Source organism: Medicago sativa, chromosome 8, assembly GCF_051527215.1.
Source record: "Medicago sativa cultivar Bolivia chromosome 8, Bolivia_mono, whole genome shotgun sequence".
Lineage (NCBI taxonomy): Eukaryota > Viridiplantae > Streptophyta > Magnoliopsida > Fabales > Fabaceae > Medicago > Medicago sativa.
In genome coordinates, this window is record NC_140756.1 from 63,525,172 (window position 1) to 63,545,680 (window position 20,509).

Here is a 20,509-nt window from a genome sequence, read left to right on the forward strand (position 1 = left end):
TTACAATTTATCTGCATTCAGGGACTAAATTGACGAATCGTTCCCCATTCAGGGACTAAAGTGACTAATTCCCCAATTCGTTTGTGACTAAGTTAGTGTTTGAAAAAGTCAGAAAAAGTTCATGATTGTGTTTATAGAAAGTGGCATGCGACATTATATTGAATTGGATTAGCTTCTAAGATAAGAAAAATCAATAAATATGGAGTAGGAGACAACCAAGTCAAGCTTTTTCTTTGTATTTCTCTTTATGAGACTTCATTGTATTTTTTTCCTTCACTACTTCCTCTTCATTCTAAACCTTCTACACTTGACTTTGCTTCTTGCTAGTTATTATGTTACATGTAATGCATAATATCCTTTCTATGCTTGAGACAAATATTTTTGTCTGATCCTATTGTTTGTACCATAATCAGCAATTGGTCAAGAAGTTGATTGAAAACTATTTCTAACATGGAAATACAAAGTGTGTGTCTCTTTTTGGTATTCTTATGGGCTCAAATTCATCTCATCTTTTCAATTACTGATCCTCAAGATGGTAATGTTTCATAACATCCCTATTATTGATAAAAAAGTGTCTTTTGTCTGTTGTAGATGGCTTTATTCCATCTACTTTATTGTCTAATGCATTTGTTGTGATGTTATACACTGTTGCAGTTTCTGCCCTTAGATCTCTAAAAGATATATGGGAAAATACACCACCAAGCTGGGACAAATCAGATGACCCTTGTGGAACACCTTGGGAAGGAGTGACCTGCAACAAATCTAGGGTTACTTCATTGTAATAAATCTTCTATTTAACATTATTGATCCTTGTGAACTTTGGTATATTAATTTCATTACCCTTTTATTCACTTTTCCAACTACTAATTTAAGAAAAATATTTTGTCATGTACATGAAAAATATAGGGGACTATCAACCATGGGCCTGAAGGGTAAATTAAGTGGAGATATCGGTGGACTCACAGAATTAAGATCCTTGTAAGTATTGTTTTATGTTTATTATTAAAATGAAACCAAAGACTATCATTATGGTTGCACTATGTTAGTAATATTATAAAATAAACCATCAATTTATTTTTAAAGTATATACAATAGTAAGTAATCACTAAAGTAAATAAAATTCATCATTTTAGTCTTTAAAATATATAAAAATGTCATGTTAATCCCTAACATCATAATAGGAGGACTAAAGCGACATATTTTATATATTTTGAAGACTAAAATGACCAATTACATATATTTAATCAACTGCTTATTATTTTTATATACTTTAAAGATTAAATAAATTAGAAAGAGAGTGAGATATTTAAGGACTATCTTGTTTGTTTATTGTACAAGCATCTAACAACAAAAAATATTCGCCACATGTGGGCTTTTTCTAGTATTTTATTGTTAACGATAGTTATGATTTTTTCGATCGATCTATCTATTCATCAAATCGGGAATAGTTCTATCTATCAATATGTATGGTCTGACTATAAATAATGATCTTTCTTTAGAGTTTAGGCCACATTTACAATACTTCTTAACAAAAGCGTCTCTAAAATATTGACTTAGCTTTTCTTTTTAGTGGAATGTTGACTTATGTTTAGTCATAAAATAAAAGAAACAAAAAATCTTCCACAGTATGTATTTGCATGTTAACTTGTGTCAATTCATGTAACTGCAGGGACTTGTCCTTTAATGAAGGTTTAATGGGTCCTATCTCTCCAGAATTAGGAGACTTAAGCAAGCTAAATATTCTGTAAGTTAGGTTCACAAAACCAATTAATTTCCCAATGTCATTTCAAGTGAAACTTTTAGTAATTTTCATAAGCCTTTATACTTCATTGTTTCAGGATTTTGGCTGGTTGCAGCTTCAGTGGTAATATTCCAGATAAATTGGGGGACCTTTCAGAGCTATCTTTTTTGTAAGAAATTATTTTAGCAGAAGCATTTTTACCGATGTTTTAAAAATAGGACTGAACTGACCGGTTCAATAAGTTGAACTGGGAACTAGCCAATTCGCCAATTGGCCTGATCCTGTTATATTGTAGGGTGGTTGAATCAAGATCGAACTGGTTCAACCAATTGAACCATGATCTGGATTCTGGATGTTTGCCGATTGATTCAATCTCCAGTTTGGTTTTTAAAACATTCATTTTACTTGCATAACAAGCAAGTGAGTAGCAATTTAATATTATACACATGAATTATCCAGGGCATTAAACTCAAACAACTTCACTGGAAAAATACCTCCTTCATTGGGAAAACTCTCCAAACTTTATTGGTTGGACTTGGCAGACAATCAGCTTACAGGACCACTCCCAGTTTCAACCTCCACCACCCCTGGCTTAGACCTCCTTTTAAAGGCTAAACACTTGTGAGTTGCTTGTTTTTTTTTCTTTTTCTTTTTGCTTCTTTGTTTGTTGACATTTGTGAGTACTTTTTAGGGTTTCTTTATTTTCTAAAAAAACTATCAGTTTTCATTTTCTAAATTTTTTGTTTATTTTAAATTGTTAACAACGAGATGGAAGATTCGTGTAATAAATAATTGTGACAGATGGAGACAATCTAGGATAGGGAAACTCATTTCTAGAAACAATGAAAATAACGTCATGACATTTTCAAAATTTGTTTTCAAATATTACTAAAGAAAATGGCAGTGGAAATGTTGAATCTAGATTCTCTTATGTTTATTAGTTGAAATGAAAATGAAAACAGAAAACATGAAATGTAAACGAGCCGTAGTGCATAGAACAGTGCTCCCTTTCATCTTTTCCTCTATTAGTACTATTAGTTTCTAATGTTATATTGAGTATTATAATCCATATCAGTACATTTTTATTGCTATTTTTTTTACTAATTTTTTTGTTGCTATTTGATGCAGCCATTTCAATAAGAATCAGCTTTCTGGTACCATTCCTCCACAACTTTTCAGCTCTGATATGGTACTCATACACATGTAAGTTGATATTTTCGCATTTATATATAGGCTTTTATAAGCTTATAGCCTCAACTCTCAATTTTTGTGGTGTTTTGAACTGCTGTTTTCTTCTTGACAGATTATTTGATAGGAATGATTTAACTGGAAGTATACCTTCTACAATAGGACTCGTTCAGACAGTTGAGGTTCTGTAAGTAATTTCTTCCTTAATATTTTCAATGTTTTTTCATTTACTTAATTCCTTCTTCCATTTATGTCCATTATACTAATGTTGTTCTTTGATTACCTTTTTCTTTATTTTTCTTTCAATTTATGACAGTCGGCTCGACAGAAATTTCTTGACAGGAGAGGTCCCTTCAAATCTCAACAACCTTAGTAACATCAATGAACTGTGAGTACTTAGATTTGAGATATACACATATAAAAGAATTTCATAATAACATCAACGGATATTTATGCAGTACTTTTTTCTTCCAGGAATTTAGCACACAACAATTTGTCAGGTTCTTTGCCAGACTTAACTTCAATGGATACTCTCAATTATGTGTAAGTAATTGACATGCATTGGAGTTTTCCACTTTCTTTCATCTAACAGCAATGATATTTGTACAACTAAGTTTAGACAATTTTTGCGACAACTTTTTAAGTGGTTAACACATTTTAAATAGGCGATTAGTTACGTTCAATAGATGATTAGTGGATATACCAGGTGTCCAAATTCCTTAGCCATGAATTTGGACGTAGTTAACCATAATTTTTAGGCGTTCAACTACAGGAGAGGTAATCACCTATTGAACTGCGTTTACCACTTCGATCATTGTCGCGAAAGCTGTCCAATTCTTGTTGTTCAAATAACATAATTGATCCTTTAATATGATGCTTTCAATCACATAATGCCAATCAATGGATAATGTTATGTAGGGATCTTAGCAACAATTCTTTTGATCCATCAGAAGCTCCAATATGGTTCACAACTCTACCATCACTCACCACTCTGTAAGTCTATAAATCACAGGAATATTTTTTTCCCCTTATCAAGTTATGAAATCTAACAAGGATTATTTTCCCTCCAAACTATGCTTAGTATTATGGAGTTTGGATCTCTTGAAGGTCCTCTCCCAACAAAACTCTTCAGCATGCCTCAAATACAGCAAGTGTAAGTCGTAAACTTCTTTGTTCAACATAAGTAGAGCTTGAGGTTAGAATATACTATAAACAATTGAATGATTTACCATAACTTTCATTCTTCTCAGGAAACTAAGACACAATGCATTGAACAATACACTAGACATGGGTGACAGCATTTGTCCCCAATTGCAGCTTGTGGATTTACAAGACAACCAGATTTCAACTGTAACACTCAGTTCACAATACAAAAATACATTGATGTGAGACATTTATTGCTTTCTAATCTGATATACTCCGGTTCTGTTTGACCTGACTTATTTCTTATTATTCTTCTCCATAAAAGAAGTCAAGCCAACCAGTATTGTAAAAATCGATTAATTAAAAAAGAAGTTTATCTTTTACATATAAAAATTAGATATAAAAAACTTTTGAAAAAGTAGTTTGAGTTTTTCAAATCAAGTATGAAACCTTTGATAGTTTTATCTATTTTTTTATTATCTAACTCAAAGTTTATCATTTTATCTGATGTAATGATTTCTACCTATTCATGCCTTTCAGTCTCATAGGAAATCCAGTGTGCAGCACTGGTCTCTCCAATACAAATTACTGCAACCTTCAGCAACAGCCTAAACAACCCTATTCAACTAGCTTGGCAAATTGTGGAGGATTATCATGTCCCCCTGATAAAAAACTCAGTCCACAAAGCTGTGAATGCGCATATCCATATCAAGGAATGTTCTACTTCAGAGCACCTTTGTTCAGAGAATTGTCTAATACAACTATTTTCCATTCACTTGAAATGAGTTTATGGGTGAAGTTAGGTTTAACACCTGGATCAGTTTCTTTACAAAACCCTTTTTTCAATGGTGACGATTATCTTCAAATGCAACTAGCACTCTTTCCACCAACAGGACAATATTTTAACAGGACAGAAGTTCAAAGAATTGGATTTTCGTTGAGTAATCAAACATATAAGCCTCCACATGAATTTGGACCCTATTACTTCATTGCATTTCCTTATGCTTTTCCAGGTAAGATAAAAATACTATGCAAATTTTATTGATGTTATATTTAGCTTTATAAAAGAAGTACTTAACAGTTGATATACAACATTGATGTATGTCTAATCTGATACTATGATTTACTGATAAACGTCGTTTATCAGTAACTTCTATGCATCAATGTCTAGTAGAAAATGCACGGGTTCTCAATACTAGTACAATTATCATTGCAACTTCTATGCAACTGGTAACAGTGATATTTTCATATTATGTGTTTCAGATTCCCACGGAGGATTTTCTCTTAGCAGAGGTGTTATTATTGGGATAGCAGCTGTGAGCACATTTGTGGTCCTTTGCCTCATAGGGTTAGCTGTATATGCTATCCTGCAAAAGAAGCGCGCAGAGAGAGCCATTGGAATAAGTAGACCATTTGGTAACTAAACATCTCATTTTTATTCCAAAAAGAAGTTCTTATTTTGATTTTCTTGTTGTCACAAACATCTATTTTTCCCAGCATCCTGGGCACCAAGTGGCAAGGACAGTGGAGGTGCACCACAATTGAAAGGAGCAAGATGGTTCTCCTATGATGAACTCAAAAAGTGCACCAACAATTTCTCTGGAAGCAATGAACTAGGTTTCGGTGGCTATGGCAAGGTATTTTCTGTGTTAACATGCCTCTAGTTCAGGAAGATGTTTTCATCATGGTTATCAGTATCTTATGATACATGTGAGTCGTATCTCAATTCAATACTTAATTGAATTCAATCGATACAAATCTCATGTGTATATCTATTTGGACATGAATCTCATCTTGAATCCCGACTCACTATGATGAAGCTTGGCTCAATCAAATGAATCACTACCTAAATTTAGGGTAGCCAACCATTTTTCTTTTGTCACTTGATATATGACTTGAATCTTTAATTATTTTAAGGTTAATATAATATATATCAGCTTATAATTTTGTTATGTCATTGGCTTTTTTATTGGCAATGGATCTTACGATTCACTGTTTGAATATCGATTTGATAACCATGAGTTTCATAATTCTCTCTAGGTGTACAAAGGGGTGTTCCCTGATGGAAAAATAGTTGCAATCAAAAGAGCTCAGCAAGGATCGATGCAAGGAGGCCTAGAGTTCAAGAATGAAATTGAATTGCTTTCAAGAGTTCATCACAAGAATCTTGTTGGCCTTGTTGGATTCTGCTTTGAACAAGGAGAACAGATGTTGGTTTATGAATTTATTTCCAACGGAACACTTAGGGAGGGTTTGTCAGGTCAGTCCATAGTGAAGGAACACTAAAGCTGAAAGCTAAGCTTATTCTCTGAAGGAAAAACAATTTTAAATCAAGAATGAACTTTTGGTGATTGAACTATTTAGTAGAAAATCATTGCTTAGAGAAAAATTATTATACTTAATTGTACTGTACACATGTTTGTTTGCAGCTTTTTTTTCTTCCAGTAGTGTTATTTTAACAACTTTTGCGACAACATTCTAAGTGGTCAATGCAGTTTAAATAGATGATTAATAGATATATAAGGGTCAAAACTCATTAACCATCAATGTAGTTTCATTAACCACTTAAAAAGTTGTTGCGAAAGTTGTCTACAAAATCATTTTCCTATTATAGAACAAGAGAAGAAGTTCCCCAATACTGCTAAGAAATTAATAAAATCTTCTGCATCAATCAATGTGAATTGCAGGGAAATCTGGATATCAACTTGATTGGAAGAGAAGACTCCGTATCGCTCTTGGCTCAGCTAGAGGACTTGCATACTTACATGAACTTGCCAACCCTCCCATAATCCACAGAGATGTGAAGTCAACCAATATCTTGCTGGACGAAAGTTTGACAGCAAAGGTTGCAGATTTTGGCCTCTCTAAGCTTGTATCAGACAGCGAGAAAGGTCATGTTTCAACTCAAGTTAAAGGGACAATGGTGAGTAACATTCCACCATTTTTTATGTTGATGAGACCTTCTATCTTATTTTTGTTTAAAGCCGAATAACTAATACAATCAAATAACTAATTAAATAGAATAACACTATTCAAATTTTTTATTTGAAATTTAATTTTTCGACTTCGCTACAAACTTCAAATTCTAATCGATGGATTTGAATTCTCTGCATTATGTGATCACATAGTTAGCGATCTAGACCCTTGAATCAAGCTTCGATGCTCCGCGTTCTGACTTTGTATCATGAATGTATCCATTAATCAAAGTCAGAATGTAGGTTGTCTTATTTTTATCCGATGATATTGATAGCGTCACTGCATCAAATGTGTGATTCTATGACAAGAGAGAATCTTCTTATATATAGTTCACCTCAATAAATAAATAAATTAATTGTTTTCTTTTTCTATGCTTCATAGTGATTTTCACCAACACATTTCACACTACAAGAAAAATGATACTTCATGTATCACATGTGGAATTATTAGCTGCAAAATCTCCATAATGGTTTCTTTCATTTGCTTTCAACTTTTCCTTGTGGAAAAAACATCCTTATAACTAAAATGCTTAACATCTGCAGGGCTATCTAGATCCTGAATATTACATGACTCAACAACTAACCGAAAAGAGTGACGTATACAGTTTCGGGGTAGTTATGCTTGAACTGATAACATCCAAACAGCCAATCGAAAAGGGTAAGTACGTTGTTCGCGAAGTTCGAACCTTAATGAACGACAACGATGAAGAGTATTATGGTTTAAGGGAACTAATGGATCCAGTGGTGAGAAACACAGCCAACCTGATAGGATTTGGAAGGTTCTTAGAGTTGGCAATGCAATGCGTTGAGGAATTGGCTTCAGACCGACCAACAATGAGTGAAGTTGTGAAAGCGTTAGAAACCATATTACAAAATGATGGAATTAATACAAATTCCACTTCTGCTTCATCGTCTGCCACTGACTTTAATGCTTCTAAGGGTGCTGCAATGAGACATCCTTATATTGATAATACTTTCACTAAGAAGGATGATGTTATTGATAGTAATGCCTTTGATTACAGTGGAGGGTACACACTTTCAACAAAAGTGGAACCCAAATAGATTATATAAATTTTTGTTAGACATGTTATTTTTTATCTTCTCTTTTTTCATTCTCAAATGAAAACATTTACTTGTTCTCTTTTCGTCATTTTGTTTCTGTAAACAAAATATAATGGTGCCTATTTCTGTGGCCTATAGTTTTCTTGTATGGATTGTTTAGGAGGAAATGTAGAAAGTTTATTTGTCTCACAGTTCCAGTATATAGTAATTCATTCATTCTGGTCATAGGCATGTGATCCAGGCTGTCTGAATTTGATAGGACGATTCACAAAACTTGCGTATTCAAACTTTCTTTTTAATGTCAATTATCGATCTTGAAATTTACACCGTTCAATCTTGATGTTACCATTTCAGACCGACGTATTGACTTTTGACTCCAGCATACGCTGTCTGCACTCTGCAGGATGATTCACCTTAAAATCGGTCTGACATACTAATGTTATGTATATGCAAGTCATAATCTAAGGAGTAACAAAATAACAATGCCCCTAAAAAATCGAAAATATCTACAAGGCAAAGGGAACGGGACAATGTCTAAGTCTTACAAGTTAGGAAAGCTTTTTTCATCTTAGGTTTCTAAAAAACCACACAGGACAGAAAAATTAGTGTTTTTGTCCGGAACTATAACTTCCATTGGGTCGTAGTTGAGGATCTAGTGAACAAGGGATATATCAAACTTGGTAGGCTCGCTTGTTTTTCCGAACAAAATTATAAAAATTCCATAAAATATGGAGGAAAAGAAATAGAAAAATGACAAGGAAAATGCTTTACATCGCAAGAGAAAACATCCTCATAAAATCACGACTCACGTTCAGCCAAGTATTTGAAAGTCATTCAAAAATTACAGCCAGTAACCTGCCGTGTTTTCCGGCCAAGGACGAGATTTGATTAGTTAAATTCTGATTCGTGAATCTTTGGGGGAAGAAAGCTTTCGGGAGATATAGCATTACAACTTTGCTATAGTATTAGTTTCTTTGTTAATAAATATCTGTTTGCATCAGTGAAGAAGGAACTAGTTTTACAACTTCCTTTCAAGTTTCCAACAAAATGTTTCCTTGCTATTAATTCTCAAATGTCAAAGCCGAATTCTCTTCAACCATAAAAGCAATGATAAGATTTCAATTAAAAAATAAAGTAAGAAGGAAAAAAAAAATACTGAAACAATTCCTGTAACATCTATGTTTACTTGTTTAGTCATTACTTATAAAAATTGGTTTCTGTAATAATGAATGAATTTATTTTCAGATCTATCTTCCCTATTCAATTTTTTCATGCACGCACAACATGAATATGGACTATTTTTTTTTGGTAGTGGCATGAATATGGACTATAATTATGCAATTTGAATTATAAGTTATTGTTTAAATATGAATATATTTAATCCTTAAGTTAAAATTGAGGTCCAAAGATGCGTTAAATTCATTTGAGGCTTCAGTCGTCACCACTGCATCATGCATACGGCACTTGCATTGGAAGATGAGATACAAACAAGTTTAGTGCCTTAATTTAAGCCATGATGAAGGAGTCAAGGTCCCTTTTTTATCCCCTCGATTTATTCCATTATTAATGTTTTGATGCATAAATATTCAATTAATGTTTTCAATTTTTAAAAATGTGTACATACTCGTGTACAACTTTTTTTTTTTTTTTTGCAAAAATAAACAATATTCATTCGTTCGAATTGATATAGTACATCGATACAATACAAATCCAAAGTCACTAAAAACAAAAAGGATATGCGAACAAACTCACATCATCTATGATAATAGCATAAAACGGCAAAGAATTTATGTCAACAAATATGACTATATTCAAGTCTCTGAAATATTCATGTCTCCGAATCTGCAAAGTTGACGAGGTCAAAGTCATTGATTGAATATGAACTTGCTCAATGCTAATGTTTCAACCCGAATCAAATAAACTCCACATGATGACAAGAAATAAAAAACACAGCCCACAAAGATGAGAAATCAAAACAAATAGAGTCGTGCAGAGACGACGAAATCACAAAAACAAACAAAAGAAAACTGAAAATATGTAGAAATCACTTATTCAATTAGATAAGAAGGAAAAACAATTCGGATGGATGATTTTGGGTAAAAAGGGGTGACGGTTTGGGTTTGAGAAGAGAAGAGAGCAGTAAGTTAATAGTTAAAAAGTTATACACATGCATGGGATCCCGTACACCTATCATTACTCTATTAAATGTGCATGCAATAAATATATAAATGCTACCCCAACATTGATTATTGGGTATAATTTACACATGACTTAGCAACATCAATGGAAAGGAAAGATGAACAAGTTGCAAGAATATTTCTTTTCTATCGGTCACTAAGCAAGCAAAATTAATTAATGTTGACAAGACAGTTAAGAGCGACTTGCTAGCTATGAAGTGAAGAAAGGGTAACATAGCAATTGGTTTGTGGCTAAGTTAAAGAGTTTGAAAAGTCAGAAGAAGACTATGAGTCTATGATAATGAATATATAGATACGTGGCATGCAACAGTATTGAATTTGTAATTAAGATAGGAAAAATCAACAAAAATTGAGCAGTAACCACAAGTGTCTTCCTTTGTTTTTATTTGTTTTGTCTTTATGAGACTTCATTGTATTTTTGTCCTTCACTACTTCCTCTTCATCCTAGACTTTCTACACTTGACTTTGTTTCTTGCTAGTTGGTAGCTAGCATGTTATACTTACATGCAATGCATAATATCCTTTTTCTTTGCTTGAGACAAATTTTATCTGAGTGCTATATAATCAGCAAATTTTCAAGAAGTTGATTGAGAACTATTTCTAACATGGAAATACAAAGTGTGTTTCTCTTTTTGTTATTCTTATGGGCTCAAATTCATCTCATCTTTTCAATTACTGATCCTCAAGATGGTAATGTTTCATGACATCCCTATTATTATTGATCAAAAGTGTCATTTGTGTGTTGTATATGGTTTTATTTCATTCGGTTTAGGGTTGTTTAAGTTTTTTTTTTTTAGAAAAAAAATCACTTACTAGTTTTAATAGTGTTTGTTTAGGATTTTTTTTTTTTTTGTAAATCATTTTGTTAAAAAAAAAATTATGTTTAACCTTAAAACTTATTATGCACAAACACTTGTATGATAAGCACTTAATTAAATTGTATATCCAAATATGACGTAAGTTACTGCTGGTTAATGCATTTTTTATAATGTTTATATACCGTTGCAGTTACCGTACTTATGTCTCTAAAAGATGCATGGCAAGATACACCACCCAGCTGGGACAAATCAGATGACCCTTGTGGAGCACCTTGGGAAGGAATAACCTGCAATAAATCAAGGGTTACTTCATTGTAATATATATAAATTGAACATTATTATTCCTTGTGAACTTTGGTATATTAATTTTATCACACTTTTCCAACTACTAGTTTAAGAAATTATACTTTGTCATGCACATAAAAATATATAGCGGATTGTCAACCATGGGCCTGAAAGGTGAATTAAGTGGAGATATTGGTGGACTCACAGAATTAAGATCCTTGTAAGTATTGTTTTATGTTTATTATTATTAAAATGAAACCAAAGGCTAGCATTAAGGTTGCACCATGATTAATATAAGGCTTTGTTTGGGAGTTTGGAGGGGAGGGTTTTGGAAAAAAGGAAGGAGCAAGTGGAAGAAATAGAAAACATTGGGAGGAGAGGGATTTGGAGGTTAATTTTTTACTCATAATAAAAAATCCCCCTCATTTGGGGGAACTCAAAAATTGCATTGGGGGAGGGTTTTGGGGGGTTATGGAGGGTTTATATGAATTTTTCAAATTCAATCTATGTTGTTATAATATTCTTAAAATTAAAAGTATATTAATCATAAGTATTAGTTTGTCATTCTCTAAAAAACTGTTCTTTCAAAAAATGTGAATTTTTTGTCCATTTTTCTATATATTTCCAACCCTCCAAAGCCCTCCCCTCCCTTCCCCTCCAAACTCCCAAACAAAGCCTAAGTATTAAGTAAATCATCAATTTAGTCTCTAAAGTATAATTTTCTCTTTAATTTAGTCTCTAAGTATATAAAAATGATAAGTAGTCTCTGAAGTATATGAAATTCGTCAGTTCAGTCTTTAAAGTATATGAAAATTCATTATGTTAGTTTCTAACATCATAAGCATGGACTAAAAAGTGAAAAATTTCATATACTTTAGAGACTAAATGACAAATTCGGTATACTTACCGGACAAATGCACAGGATTTTCAGTCAGGGTCTGTTATGAATTGCTGCACAGCCTGCAAGCAGATGCAGAATATACATCTGAGGCTAGGCGACTTTGTGTTACCTCCATGCCGTAAAAAATTGCTTTGGATGCAAATTGTTGCAATAAAGGCTTCCAACCCGGGGCAAATTATGGAGAAGAGGAGTCATTCTGGATATTCATCACAAAGCTGTGTATTTTGCTTTGAAGGCATAGAATCAGCAAGTCATTTATTTGTAAATTGCACGAAAACTCAAGACTTGGGACTTAACTCTCGATTCGATGAATTGGAAACCAGATAATTGAAGTTATGAGATAATAGATAATTTTTTATTGGTTAATTTGGTTTGCAAAGGAAAGAAAGGGTCGGGAGGGGTCACATTTAATTTGGCTAACGAGGCTTGGTGTATTTGGTTGGAACATAACCATATAATTTTTAACGGAAAAATATCAATGTGTGAGAAGTTGTAGATCGCATCAAACAACTATCTTGGTCTTGATTCATTAACAGGATGGGTAGGAATAATTGTTTAAAGTTTGCCTTTCGATGAAGATTTGTTGGCTATTGCTTTGGAATTTGTGTTGGCTTCACGGTTTGTTGCTTTTGACAGTATCTAGAAGCTGTTTCTATGGAATTGTTTGCTGCAGAATGTAGGAGACTTTAAGTTTTTCTGGTTTAGCAGCAGGGGGAATGCTGCGTTGGCTTAGCAGATTTTGTTTTAAATAGAGGGGGAGCCATGTAGTGGTTTCCAATATAGTTTAGCCGCTCATTTGCAATTTGTTTTGGATTAATGGTAGCGTGTTTTGTTATTCCTTAAAGTTGTAATCTGGTTTGGAGCGGCTTTTTCACGCCATGCGCCAGTTTACTCTATACCGAAAAAAGACTAAATTGGAAAGAGAGTGATACTTTATAGACTAAATTGATTGTTTATTGTATAAGAATCTAACAAGCCATAATCACAATTCCAATAATTTTAAAGAAAATTGTTTCCATAATACTAACTTAGCTTTAGTCGTAAAAAAGAAGGAATAGAAAAAACTTCCATACTGTATTTGGATATTAAATTGTGTCAATTCATGTAACTGCAGGGACTTGTCCTTTAATAAAGGTTTAATGGGTCCTATCTCTCCAGAATTGGGAGAATTAAGCAAGCTAAATATTCTGTAAGTTAGATATACAAAACCAGTTGATTTCCCAATGTCATTTCAAGTGAAACTTTTAGTAATTTGCATAAGCCTTTAAACTTCATTGTTTCAGGATTTTGGCTGGCTGCAGCTTCAGTGGTAATATTCCAGATAAATTGGGGGACCTTTCAGAGCTATCTTTCTTGTAAGAAATTATTTTAGCAGAAGCATTTTTACTGATGTTTTAAAAATTGGACTGAACTGACCAGGAACTAGCCAATTCGTCGATTGGTCTGATCCTGTTATATGGTAGGGTGGTTGAATCAAGATCGAACTGGTTCAACCGATTAAACCATGATCCGGAAGTTTTGCCGATTCGATCTCCAGTTTGGTTTTTAAAACATTCATTTTACTTGCAAATCAAGTAAGTGAATAGCAATTTAATATTATACACATGAATTATCCAGGGCTTTAAACTCAAACAACTTCACTGGAAAAATACCTCCTTCATTGGGAAAACTCTCCAAACTTTATTGGTTGGACTTGGCAGACAATCAGCTTACTGGACCTCTCCCAGTCTCAACCTCCACTACCCCTGGTTTAGACCTCCTTTTAAAGGCTAAGCACTTGTGAGTTGCTTGTTTTTTTCTTTTTATTTTTGCTTCTTTGTTGACATTTGTGAGTACTTTTTAGGGTTTCTTTATTTTCTAACATAACTATCAGTTTTCATTTTCTAAAATTTGTTTATTTTAAATTGCTAACAAAGAGACGGGAGACTCGTGTAATAAATAATTGTGCAATAAATAATTTTGACAGATGGAAACAAGCTAGGATAGGGAAAATCATTTCTAGAAACAATGAAAATAACGTCGTGACATTATCAAAATGAAAATTACAATGGAAATATTGAACCTAGAGATTCTCTTGTGTTTATTAGTTGAAATGAAAATTAAAACAGAAAACATGAAAAGTAAACGAGCCGTAGTGCATAGAACAGTTCTCCCTTTCATCTTTTGCTCTATTAGTACAATTAGTTTCTAATGTGATGTTGAGTATTATAATCCATATCAGTACATTTTTATTGCTATTTTTTTTTACTAATTTTTTGTGGCTATTTGATGCAGCCATTTCAATAAGAATCAGCTTTCTGGTTCCATTCCTCCACAACTTTTCAGCTCTGATATGGTACTCATACACATGTAAGTTGACATTTTGACATTTACTTATAGGCTTGTATAAGCTTATAGTCTCAACTCTCAATTTTTGTGCTGTTTTGAACTGTTGTTTTCTTCTTGACAGATTATTTGATAGGAATGATTTAACTGGAAGTATACCTTCTACAATAGGACTCATTCAGACAGTTGAGGTTCTGTAAGTAATTCCTTCCTTAATATTTTCAATTTTTTTTTTCATTCACTTAATTCCTTCTTCCATTTATGTCCATTATACTAATGTTCTTCTTTGATTACCTTTTTCTTTCAATTTATGACAGTCGGCTCGACAGAAATTTCTTGACAGGAGAGGTCCCTTCAAATCTCAACAACCTTAGTAACATTAATGAATTGTGAGTACTTAGATTTGAGATATACACATATAAAAGAATTTCATAATAACATCAACGGATATTTATGCAGTACTTTTTTCTTCCAGGAATTTAGCACACAACAATTTGTCAGGTTCTTTGCCAGACTTAACTTCAATGGATACTCTCAATTATGTGTAAGTAATTGGCATGCATTGGAGTTTTCCACTTTCTTTCATCTAACAGCAATGACATTTGTACAACTAAGTTTAGACAATTTTTGCGACAACTTTTTAAGTGGTTAACACATTTTAAATAGGCGATTAGTTACGTTCAATAGATGATTAGTGGATATACCAGGTGTCCAAATTCCTTAGCCATGAATTTGGACGTAGTTAACCATAATTTTTAGGCGTTCAACTACAGGAGAGGTAACCACCTACTGAACTGCGTTTACCACTTCCATCATTGTCGCGAAAGTTGTCCAATTCTTGTTGTTCAAATAACAGAATTGCTCCTTCAATACGATGCTATCAATCACATAATGCCAATAAATTGATAATGTTATGTAGGGATCTTAGCAACAATTCTTTTGATCCATCAGAAGCTCCAATATGGTTCACAACTCTACCATCACTCACCACTCTTTATCAAGTTATGAAATCTAACAAGGATTTTTTTCCCTCCAAACCTACACTATGCTTAGTATTATGGAGTTTGGATCTCTTGAAGGTCCTCTCCCATCAAAACTCTTCAGCATGCCTCAAATACAGCAAGTGTAAGTCGTAAACTTCTTTGTTCAACATAAGTAGAGCTTGAGGTTAGAATATACTATAAACAATTGAATGATTTACCATAACTTTCATTCTTCTCAGGAAACTACGAAAAAACAAATTGAACAATACACTAGACATGGGTGACAGCATCTGTCCCCAATTGCAGCTTGTGGATTTACAAGACAACCAGATTTCAACAGTAACATTCAATTCACAATACAAAAATACATTGATGTGAGACATTTATTGCTTTCTAATCTGATATACTCCGGTTCCGTTTGACCTGAATTATTTCTTATTATTCTTCTCCAAAAAAGAAGTCAAGCCAACCAGTATTTTAAAATTATATTAATTAAAAAAGAAGTTTATCTTTTACATATAAAAATTAGATATAAAATTTTTTGAAAAAGTAGTTGAGTTTTTCAAATCAAGTATGGAACCTTTGATAGTTATCTATTTTTTTATTATCTAACTTTAAGTGAGGTCAAATGGAACCTTCATCCGTTGTTGGTAATGAACACAACAACGTGTAAATTGTAACTAATTTATATTATTTCGACGATGTGCATTGCACGAGTTCTCAATACTAGTACAATTACCATTGCAACTTCTATGCAACTGGTAACAGTGATGTTTTTATATTATGTGTTTCAGATTCCCACGGAGGATCTTCTCTTAGCAGAGGTGTTATTATTGGGATAGCAGCTGGGAGCACATTTCTGGTTCTTTGCCTCATAGGGTTAGTTGTATATGCAATCCTGCAAAAGAAGCGAGCAGAGAGAGCCATTGGAATAAGTAGACCATTTGGTAATTAAAGTTCTTATTTTTATTCCAAAAAGAAGTTCTTATTCTTTATTTCTTGTTGTCACAAACATCTATTTTTCCCAGCATCCTGGGCACCAAGTGGCAAGGACAGTGGAGGTGCACCACAATTGAAGGGAGCAAGATGGTTCTCTTATGATGAACTCAAAAAGTGCACCAACAATTTCTCTGGAAGCAATGAACTGGGCTTTGGTGGCTATGGCAAGGTATTTTCATTGTGTTAACAGCCATTTTTCTTTTGTCATTTGATATATGACGTAATCTTTAATTATTTTAAGGTTCATATAATGTATATCAGCTTATAATTTTATTATGTCATTGGCTTTTTTATTGGCAATGTATCTTATGATTCACTGTTTGAATATCGATATGATAACCATGAGTTTCATAATTCTCTATTATATCGGATCTAGGTGTACAAAGGGGTGTTCCCTGATGGAAAAATAGTTGCAATCAAAAGAGCTCAGCAAGGATCGATGCAAGGAGGCCTAGAGTTCAAGAATGAAATCGAATTGCTTTCAAGAGTTCATCACAAGAATCTTGTTAGCCTTGTTGGATTCTGCTTTGAACAAGGAGAACAGATGTTGGTTTATGAATTTATCTCCAACGGAACACTTAGGGAGGGTTTGTCAGGTCAGTCCATAGTGAAGGAAAACTCAATCTGAAAGCTAAGCTTATTCTCTGAAGGAAAAACAATTTTAAATTCAAGAATGAAATTTTGGTGATTGAACTATTTAGTAGAAAATCATTGCATAGAGAAAAATTGTTAGACTTAATTGTACTGTAGACATGTTTGTTTGCAGCTTATTTTTTCAGTTGTGTTATTTTAACAGCTTTTGCGACAACAATCTAAGTGGATAATGCAGTTTAAATAGATGATTAATTAGGTTTAGTAGATGATTAATAGATACATAAAGGTCAAAACTCATTAACCATCAACGTAGTTTCATTAACCACTTAAAAAGTTGTTGCGACAGTTGTCTACAGAATCGATTCCTATTATAGAACAAGAGAAGTTCCCCAATATTGCTATGAAATTAATAAAATCTTCTGCATCAACCAATGTGAGTTGCAGGGAAATCTGGATATCAACTTGATTGGAAGAGGAGACTCCTTATTGCTCTTGGCTCAGCTAGAGGACTTGCATACTTACATGAATTTGCCAACCCTCCCATAATCCACAGAGATGTGAAGTCAACCAATATCTTGCTGGACGAAAACTTGACAGCAAAGGTGGCAGATTTTGGCCTCTCTAAGCTTGTATCGGACAGTGAGAAAGGCCATGTTTCAACTCAGGTTAAAGGGACAATGGTGAGTATCATTCCGCCATTTTTTATGCTGATGAGACCTTCTATCTTATTTTTGTTTAAAGACCTTAGTTTCGGAAACACCACCAAAACCACAATTTTCACACATATACATGCATTATATGTACTATTCAATCAAATAACTAATTAAATAGAATAACACTATTCAAAAAATTTATTTGAAATTTAATTTTTCGACTTTGCTACAAACTTTAAATTCTAATCGATGGATTTGAATTCTCTGCATTATGTGATCACATAGTTAGCGATCTAGACCTTTGAATCAAAGTCCGAATGTAGGTTGTCTTATTTTTATCCGATGATATTGATAGCGTTACTGCATCAAATGTGTGATTCTATGATAAGAGAGAATCTTATTATATATAGTTCACCTCAATAAATAAATAAATTGTTGTCTTTTTCTATGCTTCATAGTGATTTTCATTAACATATTTCACACTACAAAAAAAATGATACTTCATGTATCACATGTGGAAATATTAGCTGCAAAATCTCCATAATTGTTTCTTTCATTTGCTTTCTACTTTTCCTTTTGGAAAAAACAACTTTATAACTAAAATGCTTAACATCTGCAGGGCTATCTAGATCCTGAATATTACATGACTCAACAACTAACCGAAAAGAGTGACGTATACAGTTTCGGGGTAGTTATGCTTGAACTGATAACATCCAAACAGCCAATCGAAAAGGGTAAGTACGTCGTTCGCGAAGTTCGAACCTTAATGAATGACAAAGATGAAGAGTATTATGTTTTAAGGGAACTAATGGATCCAGTGGTGAGAAACACAGCCAACCTGATAGGATTTGGAAGGTTCTTAGAGTTGGCAATGCAATGCGTTGAGGAATTGGCTTCAGACCGACCAACAATGAGTGAAGTTGTGAAAGCGTTAGAAACCATATTACAAAATGATGGAATTAATACAAATTCCACTTCTGCTTCATCATCTGCCACTGACTTTAATGCTTCTAAGGGTGCTGCAATGAGACATCCTTATATTGATAATACTTTTACTAAGAAGGATGATGTTATTGAGAGTAATGCCTTTGATTATAGTGGAGGGTACACACTTTCAACAAAAGTGGTACCCAAATAGATTATATAAATTTTTGTTAGTTTTTTCTCTTTTTTTATTCTCAAATGAAAACATTTACTTGTTCTCTTTTCGTCATTTTGTTTTTGTAAACGAAATATAATGCTGCCTATTCTTTTTGTGGCCAATAATTTTCTTGTATGGATTGTTTAGGAGGAAATGTAGAATGTTTGTATGTCTCACAGCTCCAGTATATAGTAATTCATTCATTCTGGTTATAGGCATGTGATCCAGGCTGTCTGAATTTGATTGGACGATTCACAAAACTTGCGTATTTAAATTTTCTTCTTAATGTGAATTATCGATCTTGAAATTTAAACCATTGAATCTTGATTTAACTATTTCAGACCGACGTCTTGACTTTTGACTCCAGCATGTCTGCGGGCAATATGGATCTCAAAACGAGCGGGTATGGGATGGCTTTTACAAATTCAAAGAAGTCAGAGGATACAACAACAAAAATAAAAACTTACAGATGATCCACTTTAAAATATGTCTGTCATACTAATGTTAGGTATGTGCAAGTCATAACAAAGGAGTAACAAAATCAAAACCCCTCTAAAAAACAAAAATATCTACAAGGCAAAGGGAACAAGACAATGTCTAACTAACCAAGCCTTACAAGTCAGGAGAGCTTTTTCCATCTAAGGTTTCTAATAAACCACAGATGACAGAAAAATTAGTGTTTTTGTCCGGAACTATACTTCCATTGGGTCCTAGTTGAGGATCTAGGGAACAAGGAATATATCAAACTTGGTAGGCTTGCTTGTTTTTCTAAACAAAATTATAAAAATACCATAAAATTTGGAGGAAAAGAAATAGAAAAATGACAAGGAAAATGCTTTACATCGCAAGAGAAAACATCCTCATAAAATCACGACTCACGTTCAGCCAAGTATTTGAAAGTCATTCAAAAATTACAGCCAGTAACCTGCCGTATTTTCCGGCCAAGGACGAGATTTGATTAGTTAAATTCTGATTCGTGAATCTTTGGGGAAGAAAGCTTTCGCGAGATATAGCATTACTCAATAAACAATATAATGAAGTCAGTATCATCAAAATAAAGAGAAAAAACCAATACAGCAGCACCAGATAAAATCATCTCCTAATTATCAAAATAGCATTAGTTTCTTTGTTAATAAATATCTGTTTGCATCAGTGAAGAAGGAACTAGTTTTACAACTTCCTTTCAAGTTTCCAACAAAATGTTTCCTTGCTATTAATTCTCAAATGTCAAAGCCGAATTCTCTTAAGAAGGAAAAAAAAAGAAGTAAGAAGGAAAAAAAAACATGCTGAAACAATTCCTGCAACATCTATGTTTTATCATTACTTCTAAAAATTGGTTTATGTAATAATGAATGAATTTATTTTCAGACCTATCTTCCTTATTCAATTGTTTTCATGCAAGCACAACATGAATATGGACTATAAGTTATTGTTTAAATATGAATATATTTAATCCTTAAGTTAAATTGAGGTCCAAAGATGCGTTAAATTCATTTGAGGCTT

General features: G+C 33.1%; 2 protein-coding genes across 3 annotated transcripts; both read left to right on the plus strand.

Annotated features, from left to right (window-relative positions):
- The first annotated feature begins 89 nt into the window (after positions 1 to 89).
- On the plus strand, positions 90 to 19,128 carry LOC146900406 (leucine-rich repeat receptor protein kinase HPCA1-like). 2 transcript variants are annotated; one of them, XM_085733360.1, is made up of 19 exons: positions 90 to 535; positions 655 to 778; positions 907 to 978; positions 1,670 to 1,744; positions 1,839 to 1,910; positions 2,201 to 2,362; positions 2,870 to 2,944; positions 3,045 to 3,116; positions 3,246 to 3,317; positions 3,404 to 3,472; positions 3,848 to 3,922; positions 4,011 to 4,082; positions 4,180 to 4,314; positions 4,613 to 5,085; positions 16,414 to 16,566; positions 16,648 to 16,787; positions 16,995 to 17,214; positions 17,657 to 17,892; positions 18,485 to 19,128. In XM_085733360.1, exons 1-19 carry the CDS (start codon positions 451 to 453, stop codon positions 19,001 to 19,003), a joined length of 2,901 nt encoding a protein of 966 aa, XP_085589486.1. In that variant the 5' UTR covers positions 90 to 450; the 3' UTR covers positions 19,004 to 19,128. The 2 variants fall into 2 exon arrangements, with proteins under 2 accessions (XP_085589486.1, XP_085589485.1); XM_085733359.1 differs by lacking the exons at positions 16,414 to 16,566; positions 16,648 to 16,787; positions 16,995 to 17,214; positions 17,657 to 17,892; positions 18,485 to 19,128 and adding exons at positions 5,336 to 5,488; positions 5,570 to 5,709; positions 6,113 to 6,332; positions 6,760 to 6,995; positions 7,591 to 8,300.
- On the plus strand, positions 10,894 to 16,026 carry LOC146900407 (leucine-rich repeat receptor protein kinase HPCA1-like). The gene is made up of 13 exons (XM_085733361.1): positions 10,894 to 10,997; positions 11,316 to 11,439; positions 11,559 to 11,630; positions 13,426 to 13,500; positions 13,595 to 13,666; positions 13,929 to 14,090; positions 14,586 to 14,660; positions 14,761 to 14,832; positions 14,954 to 15,025; positions 15,112 to 15,180; positions 15,556 to 15,630; positions 15,690 to 15,761; positions 15,859 to 16,026. The coding sequence occupies exons 1-13, from the start codon at positions 10,913 to 10,915 to the stop codon at positions 15,995 to 15,997; spliced, it is 1,164 nt and encodes a 387-aa protein (XP_085589487.1). The 5' UTR covers positions 10,894 to 10,912; the 3' UTR covers positions 15,998 to 16,026.
- Positions 19,129 to 20,509: the final 1,381 nt, after the last annotated feature.